Source organism: Eulemur rufifrons, chromosome 7, assembly GCF_041146395.1.
Source record: "Eulemur rufifrons isolate Redbay chromosome 7, OSU_ERuf_1, whole genome shotgun sequence".
Lineage (NCBI taxonomy): Eukaryota > Metazoa > Chordata > Mammalia > Primates > Lemuridae > Eulemur > Eulemur rufifrons.
In genome coordinates, this window is record NC_090989.1 from 275,227,751 (window position 1) to 275,246,366 (window position 18,616).

An 18,616-nucleotide genomic window follows, 5' to 3' on the forward strand; every position below is an offset into this window, starting at 1 on the left:
AAATGCTTGGCAAGAATACCACACAGGTGATGTCAGCAAAGAGTTTTTGAGTATCTGTTATGGTCTATGTATACTGTGCGGGAGATCAGAGGTGAATAAGGTAGACACAGCCCCAATCCTTATGGATACAGAGCAAGTGAATCCAGCAACCTTTAAATAATTACACAAGTCTATGGTTATTAATTTCAATGGTGTGATGAAGGTATATTCAAGTATGATGCAGGCTGGGTGCAGTGGCTCATGCCTGTAATCCTAGCACTTTGGGAGGCCAGGGTAGGAGGATCACTTGAGGTCAGGAGTTCAAGACCAGACTGAGCAAGAGTGAGACCGCGTCTCTATGAAAAATTAGCTGGGGGTGGTGGTGCACACCTATAGTCGCAGCTACTCAGGAGGCTGAGGCAGGAGGATCCTGAGAGTTTGAGGTTGCAGTAAGCTGTGATCACACCACTGCACTGTCTTACCGTAGTAAGACCCTGTCTCAAGAAAAAAAAAGTTTGACGCAAAATTATCAGGGAAGCTTATTTAGATTAAAGGCTTCTCTGAGGAGGTAACCTTTAAGGTACAACTTGAAAAATGAGAAGAGGTATCATTTTCTTTGGTATTTTTCTGTGTCATTTAACTTTTTTTAATGTTATAAAAATAATAAAACAATTTTAAAAGGAAGAGAGTGCGGAGTAGAACATTAGTGGCAAAGTAAATAGTACAATATATAGAAACTCTGAAACAGGAAACACTGAGCATATGGAAGGAACCGAAAGAAGAGCAGTGCGACTAGAACAACCTGAGTGATGGTGAGTAGGGGAGAGAGCTAGGGACAGCCGTGGAGGCAGGTCGGAGAGTCTGGATATTGCTTCTTTAAGCAAGAGAAGCTTGTCGAAGGTATTAAGCCATTTTGTGTAGGTTGCAGTACACGTTGTATATCCCTTATTCGAAATGCTTGGGACCAGAAGTGTTTTTGGATTTCAAGTTTTTTCAGATTTTGGAATATTTGTATTTTACCAGTTAAGCATCCCAAATTTAAAAATCCAAAATGCTCCAGTGAACATTGCTTTTGAGCGTCAGGTCAGCACTCAGAAAGTTTCAGGTTTTGGAGCATTTCACATTTTCGGATTTGGGATGCTTAACTTGTATACAAACTACTTTGGTTTTTCTTAACTGTGAACCTAGCTTGTTCGTATTGGTAGTCATGTGAATATATGATAAAGCTCTGACATTAAAAAGAGGTTAAGTTTTTACTTTGTTTTAATCAACGTTTATATCTCAAAGTCTCACAACTTACGTGGTTTATCTTTGTTCTTACCTTCAGCCATCAGACATTTATCCTTATTTAAGTATCATAACCCCTTAAAAATGAGTTTCTGATCAAATCCTCGATGGCTTGTTTTCAACTTTGTGCTGCTTGCCAAAATGCTTGTTTTAGGGTGAGGAGAGATGGGCTACCTAGCATCAGAATCACCACTGTGGGTCAGGCCAGTCTCCCTCACATGTAGCAAAGTGAAGTTGCTTTCCATGACAAAGGCTTCAAAGATCTGGTCTTTGCCCCAAATACCCTTACCTTCCCAGTAATAATCTGCTGTGCTTTTCTCATTTGTTACTTAATCTGATTTGCTTTTTAGTTCTGCCTTATTTTCAGTGATTTCTGTGTTCTTCAGCCCACCTCTATCTTGTTCCACAGAAGCCTGTCCACCATCTTGACTATTCTAAAGGCTTGCTATAGTCACACCAAGCCGTAAATAACATTTCCAGTGCTTTTCCCCCTCCTCCTTTTTTGAAAACTAGACTTCCTGCCAGCTTCTCAGGGAAATGTTTTTCCATAAAGCTTTGGAAGATATAGGTATTGTTATAAATGGATAGCATTTGTAAACAGAAGTGAAGAGAATTTTTTAGTACTTTTTAACATTACTGCAAGCATCTTAAGCATTACTGCAAGCCTTAGAATGTATAAAGTTCTTCTGTAACAAGTTATGTTTTTAACAGCGATGAGGAAGAGAAATAGTTTTACTAGAATGAATAGCAGCTAAGACAGGTAAAATGGTTAAAGAAAAGTCTCACCTACACTGTGTATCAGCCTATTCCTACTTAGCTCAAATTCTGTCCTCTCTTCAAACCTATTCCTGACTTCCTCAGGCAGACAAAATAAAAACTTCCTGTTCTTTATTATTGCTGATCTTTCTGTCTAATTCATATTACATTTAATGTATAATAGTTGTATGGAAACTCCTTGAGGACACAGAGTAAGCATCATTAACTATTTCTTGGCTGAGTGAATGAATGTTATAAAACGTAACTTCAGACGCAAATTTTTGCATAGCACTAAATTTTCTGCTAAGACAATAAAAAGACGAATTTAATCTTTTGTACCAATAAACGAATTTAACATACTTGAGTATGTTTTGTGATTTCCCTCCACCTGCCCTCCCCCTCTTGCCTATCTGTTACAGATGCCTGAAGAACAGGCATTCAGTGTTCTGGTCAAGATCATGTTTGACTATGGCCTCAGGGAACTTTTCAAGCAAAACTTTGAAGATTTGCATTGCAAATTTTACCAGTTGGAGCGCCTCATGCAGGTAAGAAGAGAAACTAGCTTATGTTTGACAAAAGAGTATAGGATTAGGAAAAGCTAGATTGATAAAATGATGCCAGGGAGCAGTGATAATTGCCTTAGCCATCCATGGTTAAGGACAGGTTTTATTTTTATCATTTCTCACTATGTGATGATGATGCCAGGATTAACGATGTGTGAACCTGATGGGTGTGAGCTGATAAACATCCAGAAGATCAGATGACTTTGTATTGGCCTTTTGCACAGGGAACTCAGTCAAGAAGTATTCACCAAGGCTCTGAAGCTGACTGGTTAGGATTCTCATAGGTGAAACAAACTTCCCCAAACATTTTTCTAACTTGGAAAGAAAATTGGCTTCCCAAACACTTGTCACCATTTTGGGGATTCCTCTTTCTTTAGAGCTAGTTTGTGATCTGGAAAAGAGAGCCGAGTGCCAGCTTAATACCAGATGATAAGTGTTCTTCTGAGCACTTTGGAGATTTTTAGAAAAACATTAAGTATGTGACTTTTTTGGCCTATTGCTGGTAGATTTATGAGCCTCCTGAGTGGCAGTTTGACAGATGCATATGTGCCCAGAACTAATTGGTTTGCTATTTCAGGAATACATTCCTGACCTGTACAACCACTTCCTGGATATAAGCCTTGAAGCACACATGTATGCCTCCCAGTGGTTTCTTACGCTTTTCACTGCAAAATTCCCTCTCTACATGGTCTTTCATATCATCGACCTGCTTTTATGTGAGGTATGTATCAGAGGTCACAGCACTTTGGCTTTTGTTTCCAGTGTACTTCATGTGTCAACTCTGTCAAAGCAGAATTTGTTCTCAGTTATTTTATTTCATTGCTGGGAAATGGAGGCCTAAATGACTCTTCCTTGGGCTAAAGCTATATTTATTAAAGATACACTCTGCTATGAAATATATACTATGTTAGACATTTGTATTAGTTAGTCTTAGGTTTAGTTGTATTTAATAAAGAAATCCCAAAATAACAGTGACTAAATAAAATAAAAGTATTTCTCATGTAAAAGAAGTCAGAAGATTTGCAGTAGCCTGCCTTTCCGTAGAGTATGGCTCTTATGGTGCATTAGAGCTCCTGCCATGATATCTGTATTCATGCCAGCAGGGTTAGGGGATGGGGGAGGATGCATCCCTCTTTTTAAAAGAGACTTCCCAGAAGTTCCACCCAGCATTTTTACTTATTGGCCAGGTCTTAATTATATGACCACATCTAGCTATAAGAGGGATTTTGTTTTTTAAGCCAGTTAGGAATTTGCTAAAAATTGGGAATTTACTAACAAGAAAATAGATACTGGAGTAAATAACAGTCTTTGCCATGGCATAGTTCAGGGATTTTGGGGGTTGGAGGGTGGGGGCAGTGTACGTTTAAGAAACAATAACTAATTATAAAAATAATATCTGTTTATTACTTAAACTATAGAAAATACAAGCTAAAAGAATTTAAAATACTCCTAGTCCCACTTCTTAGTGGTTACCTACTTTTAATAGTTTGGTCTGTAGTCTTTCAGCCTTTGTGTTCATATGTATATGTATAATTTCTATCTGAAATATTATACGTATATATTTTAAAATATGATTATAGTATATATACTATTTGGTATCTTTTTTATTTTATATACCTGAACATACACATCCATAATTTCCTTCTGTTTGTCTTAATTATGCCATACTCAGAACATACAAAAATTCATAAAGAATTTGTATCTACCACCCAGCTTGAGATACTCTAAGAAACAGTAGAATAAATAAACATTATCAAATATTAATTATTCTTGCTGCCAAGTATCCCATTATTTGGACGTGCTATAATTTATGTAACAAATTTCTAATCCCAAACCTTTAAATTGTATCTAGTTTTTCACTATTACAAGCAACCATCTGTTAAATAGTTACTAAAAGCCAGGTGTTATGCTAATTAATTCACATAAATTTTGCAATTAATTATCTCAGAAAAACCCTTGTGAGAATATTAGTTATGGAAACTGAGGCCCAGAAACTTTAACAGTGTAACTTGGTCAGCAGAGGTTAGTCCCTCTCTCATTTGTCCTTTGCCCCCCTGATTCCTGGAATGGTTAGATGAAGGAAGGCAGATTGGAGGGATCCCTGAGCAGATTCAGTTCTGGAATATTGGGCTCATGGATTGAGTGATTGCTGTACATGGATTGGAACAGCACAAGGTAAAGGAAAAGTCCACCAGGAGTTATTTACTGATAGACCATGACTTTATATTTTGCTTCGGAAGCATGGAATACTTTGGAGAAGCATTCTTTCTTGTTGAATGTGAGAAGGGGCCAAGAAAAGCTCTTCTCTCAGAAAAATGAGAAACTAGGTCTACTTTTAGTCGCTTTTGAGTGTTGGCCCTACAATTTTTATTTTTCAGGACAGTTCTGAAATAATGCATTTCCTTACTTAAGTTTCCACAATTTCTCTAAAAATGTGGGGTATTCTGAGAACAAGTAGCATACTAGTCCATATACAAACACTGAAATTGTTCTTTTTGTCTTTTCTCTTTTAGGGAATAAGTGTTATTTTTAATGTCGCCCTTGGATTATTAAAGGTACTCGTTTATTCATAAGCTGAGTTATCCTGGCATTCCCTGTTCAGCACTGGCAGTATATTGATCTTAATCTCATTCTAAGCAGTCAATACTCTCTTTCATTGTCCCTGACAGTGGCTATGTGTAGGGGGGGCTCTGACAAAGCTAAGAAATATCTTCTGGGTATTATAAAAGTGCCAGGGTTATAAAATGCTTCTTGTTCATCTTCATAGCAAACATTTTTCCTATATGTGGTTGTGTCTTCTTACTTTCTTCAAGACTTCCAAGGATGACCTGCTGTTGACAGACTTTGAAGGTGCCTTGAAGTTCTTCAGGGTTCAGCTTCCTAAGAGATATCGGTCAGAAGAAAATGCAAAAAAACTAATGGAATTAGCTTGCAACATGAAGGTAAAATGATTTTTGCATTAATTAAGATTCTTTTATTCAGTTAGTGCCTCAGTATTCCCAAACTATTAACATAATACATAATCATGGTAATAATATTTTCTTCTGTATTGTATAACTTTTGCCTTTTTTCCCCAAAATACTTTCATATATGTTATATCCTATGAATTAAGTCTCATTGGCTGCCTTTTTCTTGAACTCTACGAAAAGTATTATCATCCCCATTTTGAAGACAAACCAAAACACAAAGAGGCTGTAGCCCTTTAATCATAAGACTAGTTAGTGCCAGAACTCAGATTTCATGATTTCTCCTGTGCTGGCTTTTAACTTTTAGCGTTTGTTCTTAGGGTCAGAAATTCCTTAAAATGAAACTACTAATACTGAAGAAAACTCAATCAATTTTATCACTTCAAATGGCATTTATGATTTGTACAATCCTTTTGAAGTAAACAGATATAGGATCTCTTTGTGTTCATGTTATAATAAAGTAAAATATTTTTAAAGAAAAAAATAATTGAGGGGGTTTAGTTTGGAATTTAGAGGTGGAGGCAAGTGGTGGTCAGAATAAATAGTTGTATTCAGATTCTTATAGAGTACATAAAAGACTGTCATATTTACTTGATCTGATGCCAGAGAATAAGAACTAGGATCAGTGTGTCAAAGCAGATTTGGTAGTAGGGGATAAGCTTTACTATCTACAAAATAGAGCAGTAACTTGGAATCAGAGAGATCTGAATTCAAAGTTACTTCACCTACTTAAGCCTTAATTTCCTCATCTGCAAAATATTGGACTTCTGATTCTAGTTGTATGTCAGACTGAGCTAACTCAGACTACCCTTCTTTCTAACACACAGAGAAGCTAAATAAAATACAACCTGAGAAACTTTTAAATACCTGGAATAACTTAAGATAAAGGAATGCCTGGATTCCTGAAACAGAGTAGCTCAAAGCTAGTGTGTGTAAACTGATACAACACATCCCAGGCGAATATGGAACCATGTGTAGGTTTTACTGCTCACATAGACATAGTGGATATGGGGAAGTGAATGAGTGGTTGGGTGGGTGAGTGAGTGAGTTGATCTGTCTCTCCACTCAAGGAGACAGACCCTTAAAAATAAAAGAAAAAAAGACATAGTGGATATGGTATATACAGTGCTTAACATAGTATTTGGTAATTAATGGTTCAAGAAACAATGGCTACTACTGTAATTACATCCTCTCTGGTTTTTCAAGCACATATCAAACATTTTCCAGTAATATTTTCAAAGAGAATGGGTTTGCACAGAGCATAAAACTAAGTGAGTTCTGAGATTCTTTGAGTCACTCTTCCCATCTCCACTTGGTTCAGCACATAAGAGGATGCTCATGATTTCTTTCATTCCAAAATCTCCTTTCTGAGTGTTCCCATTTCAATTAGTGGCACCTGGTTGCTTGGGCCAAAGACCTTGCCATTATCCTTGACTCCTCTCTTTCTCACACTCCACATCTAAGCCTATTGTGAAAATACATCCTGACTTTGATCACCACCCTCATCACTAACACCCTAACCTAACCATCATCATCATCATTTCCTGTTTCTACAGTGGACCCTGCCCAGGCTTTTATCAATCCCATCTCTCCCTTGCCCAAAACTCTGTACTGGCTTCTAATCTCATCATAAAACTCAAGAGTTCTTGCCATGGCCCACAAGTCCTGGCACAATCGTGTACATAATCTCGTGGCCCACAGAGCCTGGCACAGTCATATACATGTATGTGGCCCACAAGGCCTGGACCTGGCAGCTTCTCTGATCTCACCTCCTGCTATTAATACTTTTCCCCCTTTGCTCTTTCCATTGTAAACACCCTGGTGCTGTTCTCAGACTTGCCGAGCATGTTTGCCTCCTCAGACCTTTGCACTGGCTAGTTTCTCTGCCTGTAATGTTTTTCTCCTTGATGTCTGTGAGGCTTTACTGTCACCTCACCCAATAAAAGGCTCAACTATCAGAGAGGCCTTCCTCTCTAAATACAGTATATAAAGTAGCAGCCTCCCCCCCCCAACCTTTTATTACCCCTATCTCCTTACCCTATCTTATTTTCCCCCACTGGAGTGGGGGCTTTACAACAAAAAAGACTTTATTTCTTTTGTTTACTGCTGAATCCTCAGCACTAAGAACAGGATCTGGTATATAAATACTGGTTGAATAAATATATTGTTGAGTTTCTACTAAGTGATTTACAAAGAAGAATTAACATGGATTTGGGCAAAGCCTAAAAATAGCTTCCGGCCAGGGGTTTTGCCTTTTGAATTTCCATTAGCTTGAAACACTTTAATATTATATGGATCCTTTATTTCCATAGTCCAGATGGGAGGTGTCTAATGTCTTTTTTTTTCTTACCTATGCTTTCAGTGAATTAAGTCTGACAAGGCTGCCTTCATTGTGTCTGCATAGCACTATATTTTTTGCTTAGATATGTAATTCCTTTTAGCCCTGGAGAACTTTGTATGTTTGGGGTACACTTTGGATGATTCCCCCTATTTGCACATTATTTCAGGTGAGATAGTAATTTTTCTTGAAATTGACTCACAGCATGGAGAGCCTGCAGATTTACCAGGACAGGAGAGAATGGGATTTTTCTGCCAAAAGGTGAGATATGGTGTGTACAGTTTAGTTTGTGATAATTAGTTGTACTGTGGCAGCTATAATTAATACCAAAAAATATTGAGGGAGATATAGACAATAGTTGAACCATTTATTGGGAAAGTGATATTTCATAGTGTAATTTGCCAGTTCAAAATTAGGAAAAATCATTGGCAAGTGCATTATGAACCTTGCATTCTGTGGCTTGCATGAGGTAGGAGTATCTTAGTCAGCACAGGGAGTGTACGTGAGGGTCTGTTGTTTTGGACTCCGCTTTAGACATGGAAAAGGGAGTTCATGGTATGTGAATGGTTTCGAAACAAGCTTTTGAATTTTTTGGTGCAGAATTTACAAAGGAAACATTTGCTGTGCAACTCAATGAAATCCTTTTCCATCTTTTTTTTTTTTTTTTTTTTTTTTTTGAGACAGAGTCTCGCTTTGTTGCCCGGGCTAGAGCGAATGCCGTGGCATCAGCCTAGCTCACAGCAACCTCAAACTCCTGGGCTTAAACGATCCTACTGCCTCGGCCTCCCAATTAGCTGGGACTATAGGCATGTGCCACCATGCCGGGCTAATTTTTTCTATGCATATATTTTAGTTGGCCAGATAATTTCTTTGTATTTTTAGTAGAGATGGGGTCTCGCTCTTGCTCAGGCTGGTCTCGAACTCCTGAGCCCAAACAATCCACCCGCCTTGGCCTCCCGGAGTGCTAGGATTACAGGCGTGAGCCACCGCGCCCGGCCTCCATCGTTTTTTAATTGTTTTCAAATTGTGGCTCGATTTATTATTCAGTTGTAGAGTTGACCCTTGAACAACATGGGTTTGAACTGCATGGGTCCACTTATACATGGATTTTTTTCAATAAAAGTTGCACTGAGTATGGTTGCCTCTCCTGCTTCCCCTTCCATCTCTTGTGCCTCTGCCACCCCTGAGACAGCAAGACCAACCCCTCCTCTTCCTCCTTCTCTTCCACCTACTCAACATGAAGATAATGAGGATGAAGATGTTTATGATGATCCATTTTCACTTAATGAATAGTAAATGTTTCTCTTCTTTATGATTTTGTTAATATTTTCTTTAGCTTCATTGTAAAAATACAGTATATAGTGCATATATAAAAGACAAAATATGTGTTAATTGACTATTTATGTTTTCAGTAAGACTTCTAGTCAACAGTAGCTATTAGTAATTAAGATTTTGGGGAGTCAAAAGTTATACGTGGATTTTCAACGGCACCCCGAACCCTTGTGGTGTTCAAGAGTCAGCTGTGGGAATTGGTAGTACTTGGCTTGACATGCCAGTCTAGGAAACACATAGCTACTTTTGTTCTCATTGTTGTGTTTTAACATTATGATATTATTGTAATTTCTGGTATTTGTATAGTTCTTACAAGCATCTTATTTTTTCCTTATTTTTGCCCTGTGAGGTACATAGAACAAATCAAGTGTAGAAACTGAGGCTTATAGAAGTCAAGTGACTTACCCAAGTGGTATTGGCCTTACAATGACAGGAATCCTAGTAGAACTAGGGCCTTCTCACTCCATGTTACCAATGCTTTCCACTCCATTCCACTGCCTCTTCTTACTGTGAAGTGCAACAAGAATTAAATATGGTGTGGCAATATCTGAAATGGCCACAAGATGGGTGTATTGCCCATAAAGGTCTGTATTCTTCTCTGTGCCCGTGGGTCTTATTTTCCCTCTATGTATCTTTCTCTGTCCTTACTTGCCTCTCTCTACTTCTTTTTTCAGGCCTTTTACCTCTCCTCTTCTCCCTCTTTCTCTATAGAGTGAGCTTATTATGATTCTGAAGCAGTGTATTTATTTCTTGAGGAGTTTAAATCCCCTATTCTTAATTTAAAATTTAACAACATACATCGCAACTCAGCTGTTCATTGAATGTCTCCTCTTTTATGGGTCGATGACCTGAGATAGAAAGATTGTTTCCACTTCTGAAATAAGATCTAAAAGGAATTCCACTCTAAATAGCTTATTCCAGGAGATCATGAATGGTCCTGGGAGCTCCCACAAGCCTTCCATACTCATAACTGTGCCATGTATACATAATCTGGGGGTGGAGGGGTGGAAAAAAAATAAATTCCTAGGTCTTTGAAAGTTTTGATTTAGGAAATATGAGAAGGAAACTATGTCTATTACAGGGGTTTTTTGAGAACAAGTCAGATATGTGAGGCTAGTTTCAAAGAAACAGGAACCATGCTATAGGAGATAGCTCACTGAGTTTCTTAGATCAGACTTAAAGACTTGACCATTTTGCTACAGAATCTTGCTTAAGGTGAAATGGAATTTCTGTACCATTGTTTCGTTGGAATTTGTTATTTCAAACATAAAGTGAATGAGTGAATGTGCCAGACTTCAAACTACTTGTAAGAAAAGATATTATTACAAAAACCAAATAGCAATATCTCCAAATTAATATAAACATAACCATTTGCTATTCGGGGAGGAACAAAACTTTTTGACATTCGGGAATATTTGCCCTTGGAGGATAATTTTATTCGTGAACTAAAACCAACACTAATTTGAAGTTCATTCCTTTTTCAAATCACTTGTGCAGTCAATATGTATTAGGATTTAAGTAAGCTCTATGAGGGCGATGAGCTCATCAGTCTTTATTGGTGCATTCACAGAGTCTTACATAGTGCCCTAAAATAGTGGAATAATCCTCACAGTAACCATATGAGGTCATTTTAGAGAGATGTATACTTAGACTTAGAGAATTGAAGTAAATTCTCAAAGGGTATAAGGTTGGTAAGTGGTAAAGTGGGGATTAGGTCCCAGGAGTTTCAGACTGTGAAGTCAATTCCTAATTGTGCTATGCTGTAAATGAAGGATTGAATGAATGGGACAGGAGCCATTAGGTATCGGTCCCTTTTTGGTCATATAATGATGAGTAACTCAGTCTCTGTGTCAGAATTGAAACTTACTCTCTATACACTGTAGCTAAGTTCAGCTTTCCTTATAACTAGGTCAGACTGTAGTTTTATTTCTTTGCTTGTTTCCTACCTTTTAGAATTGGATTTTATGAGGAAACTTCTGAGTGGGTGCTCTCTTCCTCTGTAATGAACCTTGAATTTTGCCAGCTGTCAAAAGGGCAGTAGTGGACACCACTTTCTTATTTTAATAAGCTGGTCTCCCTTAGTCTTTATCTGTTTGGGTTCTCTGCTATTAATTTGTTTCTTGCGTTTTTGAAAAATACTCTGATGGTAGAACCAGAATGCCTAATTCTGTTTTGTGATCTTTGAAGGAGTTTGAGTATGAACTATTCAGAAATTAAATAGAATGTTTCTTTCAAGTGATTAAGAGTACAGGCCTTGGAGTCCCACAGACCTTGGCTCTTACCCTGGCTCTGCCTCTGCTGTGTGACCCAGGGTAGGTTAACACAGCACGGTTGTAGTAAGAGAGAAGTAAGATGATGCCTTTAAAGTACTAGCTTGGGCAGCAGAGGGAGACCCTATCTCTAAAAAAAAAAAAAAAATGAAAAAAATTAGCCAGGCAGGTGTAGTGGTACATGCCTGTAGTCCCAGCTACTTGGGAGGTTGTGGCGGGAAAATCACATGAGCCTGGGAGTTTGAGGCTGCAGTGAGCTGTGACCCGGCTACTATGCTCCAGCCTGGGCAACAGAGTGAGTTAGATATAGCTGTTGGTCACATCCCTCAAACACCAGGGCTTTTTTGGCCTGCCTTGTTTTGACCTCCTCTGCCCATGCATCCAGAGTACTTTCGTCAGTCCAAGTTATCAAACATTTATAGGTTTTCTTCTGTGCCAGGAACTCTGCTCAGTACTAAGCAGGCTACAGAGATAAATAAGAAATAAGAATCGCCCCAGATTTGCATTCTTATGCTGGTGTTGACACTTAACACTGGGTTCTTGACTTTGGACAAGTTACTTTACCTATCTAGGTCTCGATTTCTCATCTGTAAAATGAGGGAAATAATCCCTGCTCTGTCCATCTCAGAAAGTTGTTTTGATGATTACATAAAATAGTAAGTATGGAGGCATCTTGTTATCTTTAAAGTCCTATGTAAATTTTAGGTTCTTTTAATCAGTAATGAAAATCACAGTCCCCGCTCCAAGCATTCTTAATCAGAAAAATGGACATGTGACAGATATCTTTATTTAGCTTCCTGTTAATCCTACCACACAAAACAATAGGACTTTGGAGTCAGGATCTCCTTAACGTACCAGACCTCTTCTTACCCGCCACCATTCACCCACTTACCCAGACAACATACTTCAGCCTCACTATGCAGAGCTGCTAACATTCAGCTTCCCACCTTCACTGGACTTACTATGACTCCAGCCCAGCAGGGATTCTATGACCTTTGCAACTCTTTTTGAAGCCAGACTTGGAAATCAGCTCCTCTTCCAAAGACAGCCTATTTCATGCTTTTCTGTGTTAAATAGACTTTGTTTAAATGGCCCATTGCTTGCAGCACGCGTTCAGAAGATAGCTCTGTCTCTTGATTCAGGACAGGATGCCAGAAAAAACAAGTAATAATTACCATTTATTGAAAAGACCTCACTGTGTGTTTGGCACTGTTCTGAGCACTTGATTTACATTTTATATAGGTTCATCCTCATAACAATCATCCTTATAAAGACTGTTAGGATTTTTACAGATGAGGAAGCTGAGATTTAGAGAGATTAGGCAGCTTGTCCTTGGTGCCACAGTAAGTCGTTGCAGAGCCTTGGTGCATCTGCCTGCAAAGCCCGAGCTCTTAGCTGTCAGGCTGTACCACCTCATTCCTGTCCAGGTCACAGCCACTCTCACTCTCACTCTCACTCTTTCTCCGCCTGTGTGGGCCTTGACATCATTGCCTGCTGCAGAGGCTGATCAGAGACCAGCTTCCCCAGGCCAAGTGCACAGATTTTAAGAAAACACATTATCCAGTTCCTGTGACAGATTAATGACAAGTGAGTGACCAAAGGAGTGGTGTTTTGGACTGAATTTGTACTTCTACCAAAATATCAAACTGACATGCATCAAGTTTCTACCTTCTCTCTAATTCAAGGTTTCTTCATGGTTAGGCCTCAGGGGCCCATGAGCCCTCTGGAATGGTATGTAGGATGTTTTATTGTGGGGGGAGAGGGGAAGTTGGCTTTTGTGTTCTTTTTGGGGGGAGAAACCATGGGTCTCTACAGACCTTCAAAGTGGTACTGTCTCTAAACAGTGGTAAGAATAACTGTACTAATTCACAATTGCAAAGATATGGAATCAACCTAAGTGCCCACCAGTTGATGAGTGGATAAAGAAAATGTGATATGTGTGTGTGTGTGTATGTATGTATGTATGTATGTGTGTGTGTCATGGACTTTTGCATGAAAGAGAAATAAACTTCTATTGTCTTAAAAAAAATCACTGCGCTAATTGCAACAGTGTATAAAATTGGTTTTACCTAAATTACAAATCCCATCTTACCCTAGGAATTTGTTAGGGTTCTTTTCCCCCTGAAAGTATGTTTAAACAGAACAAGGATAGAATTTCAAATTTAATCTTCTTTGAGGGCAAAAATACCTCTATGTGCGAAGCTGTGATTTCCAAAGCCTTCTGATAGGAGTTGGCTAACAGTGGGTATGATTCAGAGCTCTGGGGCTGAATCTGTAGCTTCCCCTGCTTCCTGAATTCAATTAAAATGTTATTCTTATAAGTAAGACACAAAATGAATCTTGGACTTTGAAGTCTCTGTTCATTAGGTATTTTCATGCTTACTATGTGACAGGCATTGGGAATTTCACAACAAATAGGAGTTCTGCCTATTGGGAGACATGGAGTCTGCATATTGGGATCTGTGTATGTCTTCATATCATTAATGCCCAGCAAAGAATACTACATTGTTGTAGTGCTCAACTATTGGATAAAAAAAATGCCCTTACTACATCCTTATTGGGTTAAAAGGAAGGACTTTGGCTTTGATTTGTTCAACATCTGGTTAGAGTCCCAATTACATTCTGGAGATACAGTGGTAAGCAAAACAGATGTGGCCTGTTTCCTATTGGGAAGACAGACAATTAAGTAGGCACCTAATAATTGTAAACTTGGACAGGTGCCATGGAGGCATTGACCTGATGCTATGAGAATACTCATATATAACCAAAAGACATGGCCCGGCAGGGGACGAATGTTTGCTAAAAGAAGTGGTGTTGGAGTTCTGATCTGAAAGGTGAATAGGAATGAGCCAGGTGGAGGTTATCTAGGCAGAAAGAATAGGCTTGCATTGCATGTTCACTTTGGATGCCATTTCCGTTTAGAAGAAAGGTCAATGCAAGGAAAACCAGGGTCCTTTCTCATTAATTTAGCAAGCATTTCTGGGCACTCCCTATTTGCATGGGCAGGGGACAATGAGTGAAACACAGCTCTGGCATGAAGAAGACGCTGATTATTTGACAGACAGGCTGAGAGATGCTGGTCTGTCCTGGGTGCAGCCTCAGAAGGAGGCTTAAATTGCTGCTTCTGCTGCTGGCACCTCCTGGTTCCCCATTCAGATGTCAGGCAGCAGTCTTTGTCTTGGGGTTCGGTGCCTCAGAGGTAGCCTGAGCTGGCTGGCTCTGGTGTGCAGCCATCCATGCTACAGAAGTCAGCATCAACTGTGAACCCATGAGAACTATGGTGTTTTTATTTATTTTGTGTTTGTGGTAAGAATGGAGGATGAGGTATTTAAGGGAGGCGAGAGGGAGGGGAGAGACTGAGAACAAGTGAGGCTGAAGAATGGGAAGAGACCGAGCTGATAAAGGAGTCAGAACTTTGGACCAGCAAGCTCTGTGGAAGATGGCGGAGCTTTGTGTGTGCCCAGTCCTGAGAGGTGACCTCTGAGGACTGATTCAGAAGCAAGGGAGAGCATTAGCTAGAGAGATGATCACAGCTCTGTTTTAGAGAAGCCCAGGATAATTATAAGAATGATTTTTAAACAGCATTTTTATTTTTCTTATTTATAAAAATAATTCATGCTCAATGCAGAAAACTGGGAAAACATGGGGAAAGTGAAAAGAAATATCCATAGCCTATCACAAAAATGTAAGAAACAAATGAGATGTTGTCCTGTGTAAAGGTTCTGGCATTTACCAGGTATTCAGCATACATTAACTGTTACTACAGTGCTGAAGGAGAATCAACCCTTTTTTCTGTGAAGATAAGGCAGTTATGATACAGGTTAATGAAATATAGAAGAAATTATTTTGTAGTCAGCCCTTTAAAATGTATATTTATGGGGAAAATGTTAATTCTTCCTTATCCCAGCATGAGAATGAAAAGTTGAATCCTGAAGATGAGTGAAAATGTTTTAGAGGATTTGGTGTCAACTGGTTTTTTAAAAGTGCTGGGGGAGCCTCATACCTGCTGCTGTCCCTTCCCACTCACACTGCAGAGAGCACTGGGATGAAGTATGTGCTGCCCACAAGCCTCATTTATTTTATGTTCCTCTACTATTGATCCATTAGGATTGTTTATAACGTTTACAGACCACATGGACATTTTATTTAGGTGTTTTCTTTGTGGGTCACTTAGGTACACAATAAAAGTTTACCCCAGCATTGGCCTTAAACCACAGAAGATCTAGATTTAAAGATGTTACTGTTCAGCTTGTGCCTCACCCCAAATGTTGGATAGGCATCTTGCTATAGACTAGCCAGAGCATGGTGCTGTCTTCCTTCCTGCCCACCCTTGGGCAGGAGCCAAAGTCCAGGAATCGAGCTCTGATCAAAGCAGGGCTGTAAGATCCCAACTAGGGGAGGTGTTCACAGAGTCAGTGGGAGAGGAACACCAGGCAGCTCAAGTAAGACTGAAAGGGCATAACAGAACAGGGAACTGGAAACGCTGGCACCAGAGTGCCACAAACGTGGGCGTATTCCATCACCTTTCTAGATCTCAGTTTCTTCATCTGTGAAATAGGGAAGTTGGACTATACTAGCTCTGAGAGTTTTAGTAACCTGGACCGGGAGACCTAACAGGCAGATTTACAGGTCAGCAGTTTAATGCTGATTGTTGAAGCTTCGAGAAGGGATGAATATTACTTTATCATCATACTTTAAATTGTACATATCAGTTTTATCACTTTTCTATTATATCTCGTAACTTTAAAAAATGTAATTTAAAAAACACCATAGGGAATGGGTTAGCAGTTTGGAAGAAGGAATCAAACGAAGAAAAAACTGCATCTTAAAGATATGCCCTTGGACCTTAGTTACGGTTTTAGACTGAAGAAAGAGAAGGGGCTAGCTGGCCAGTAAAGAGGGGAAAAACCTGTGAGGTAGAAGGAAAGCCAAGAGAATAAAGGGAGAAAATATTTTCTAGAAGAAAAAGAAGTGGATTGATCATGTTAAAGCATGAAAGTCAAGGAGTTTTGATGTCTAGTTGGGAGAGGTAGGATCCACTGGACAGGGTAAAACACCCCGGGTGACTTTCAAGAGGGTACTGTCTATAGAGTAATCAGAGCAAAAGCCTGATTTATAGAGATTAAGGAGGGAGAGATTATGAAGCAACGGACATGAAGGTATAGGCCTGTGGTTTGCAACGGTTGGTAAGAAAAGGCTTGAGAGAAAGGGCAGTAGTTTGATGGGGTGAAAGGGGATCTAAGTGGAGTGGTCAACAGAGCTGTGTTTTTAAGGGCAGAGAGAATTGTGCCTATTTAAAGGCAGCACAGAAGGAGCTACTAGAGAAGAAAGGAGATAAAGAGGTGGTAGGATAGTGAGGTGGCTACAACTTGGTTGGATGGAGTCTAACCGCCTAGGCTCAAATCCTAGATCTGCCAGTCCCTTATTGAGTAAACTTGGTCAAGTTACATAACCAACTTCATGATACCTCAGTTAACTTGCCTATAAAATGAAGATGATAATAGTGTACCTTGTACAGGTGTTGTGAGGTCACAGATTTAAAGCATTTAGCAGCACTGCTGGTATGTGCTAGGATGGCAGCTTATTATTATTAGGGCCAATAGGACCCAGAACTTACATAGGAGGTGCCATCTATAGGGTGTTCGTTAAAGTATTAAGAACCAAATATCTCCAACAGAACCCTGGACACAGTAGTCATTGAACAAGAATTTTGGGTTCTTGGCTTACACCCCACTCTTGATGATTTCATTCCAAAAAAATAGGAAACACCACTTCCATGGTGACTGGATTGCCCAGATCACCAGAGTCTTTGTCCTCTGTATAGGCACTGAAGTACCCACCACTTTCTGATACTTCTTAATTGTGCTATGATTTCCTACAGATTAGTCAGAAGAAGTTGAAAAAATATGAAAAAGAATATCACACCATGAGGGAACAGCAGGCCCAACAAGAAGACCCCATCGAGCGATTTGAGGTTCGTTTTCTTATGGCCTAGATGATGTGAGGAGCTTCCAGCCTTTCATTTCATGTAATCGTGCCTGTAGCTAGCTTTATACATTCCTTTTAAAATTCAGTTACACTGTTTCTGGGTTGAAGATTCAGTTTGAGTTTACAAATGAGAAAGCAAGATCTGTTTTGCTTCAAACCAGCTGCCTAGTTGGTTACAGTTCAGTGGCCTTGCGTCACAGTTAAGTAGCTGCTTGACAAGTCACTTAAATCAGTTAAGTGTTTCTTTATGGAGATAGAAAATAAGAAATCGTTGATTTAGAAACACATCAGGACCAGCCACATATCTTATTATATCCATAAGATATGGAAATTCATTTTGAGGTTTAGCCTTGGGAAATTGTCATTTCCATGTGATTTTCATGTGTCTGTAACTGGTTTGTTTCTACCCTTTAGCGGGAGAATAGGCGTCTACAAGAAGCTAACATGAGGTTGGAACAGGAAAATGATGACTTAGCTCACGAGCTGGTGACGAGCAAGATTGCACTGAGGAAGGACCTGGATAATGTAAGTCTGAGACGTCTGAAGGGAAAGGTCACACCGAAACACTTGTCTCTTAATCAAGTGAAATCCTTTCATTTTAGTGTTTGTTATTTTAGTAACCTACAAAGTTTCCCTCTTATGGTACAACTTGCTTTTGTCAGCATTACTTCCCTCCTCTCCTTCAGGGTTATCGGTTCTCTCACTCAGCCCTCCTTACCACGTTCTTCTCTCGTTGTACGCACAATCCCTGACCTCCTTTCCCTCGAATTGATTGAGAGACCTTTTGGCTAGTTCTTAGGTTATCACAATTGGCAGTAGCATTTAATCATTATAATTTCCTTAACTTCCCCCTAGACAAGAAGAGATTTTATTATCCTACATATTTCGTGCCTGTTGAATATTCTGATTGGAATATGGCTCAGTGCCTCAGCAACTTGTAGTTTCGTCAGTAATTTCTGTTGGCCGAATGCTCCATTTTTCTATGCTTCTCCTAATATTAAAAATTTCGGGCCGGGCGCGGTAGCTCACGCCTGTAATCCTAGCACTCTGGGAGGCCGAGGTGGGCGGATCGTTTGAGCTCAGGAGTTCGAGACCAGCCTGAGCAAGAGCGAGACCCCATCTCTACTAAAAAAAAAT

At 39.4% G+C, this 18,616-nt stretch overlaps 1 protein-coding gene across 1 annotated transcript in view; it reads left to right on the forward strand.

Annotated features, from left to right (window-relative positions):
* Positions 1-18,616, forward strand: part of RABGAP1 (RAB GTPase activating protein 1) — a 143,743-nt gene that overhangs the window by 109,478 nt on the left and 15,649 nt on the right. The window contains exons 16-21 of the mRNA XM_069476753.1: positions 2,442-2,567; positions 3,163-3,306; positions 5,099-5,140; positions 5,399-5,527; positions 17,373-17,465; positions 17,894-18,004. Of these exons, the coding sequence (XP_069332854.1) occupies positions 2,442-2,567; positions 3,163-3,306; positions 5,099-5,140; positions 5,399-5,527; positions 17,373-17,465; positions 17,894-18,004 (645 nt within the window). The remainder of the gene's footprint in view (positions 1-2,441; positions 2,568-3,162; positions 3,307-5,098; positions 5,141-5,398; positions 5,528-17,372; positions 17,466-17,893; positions 18,005-18,616) is intronic.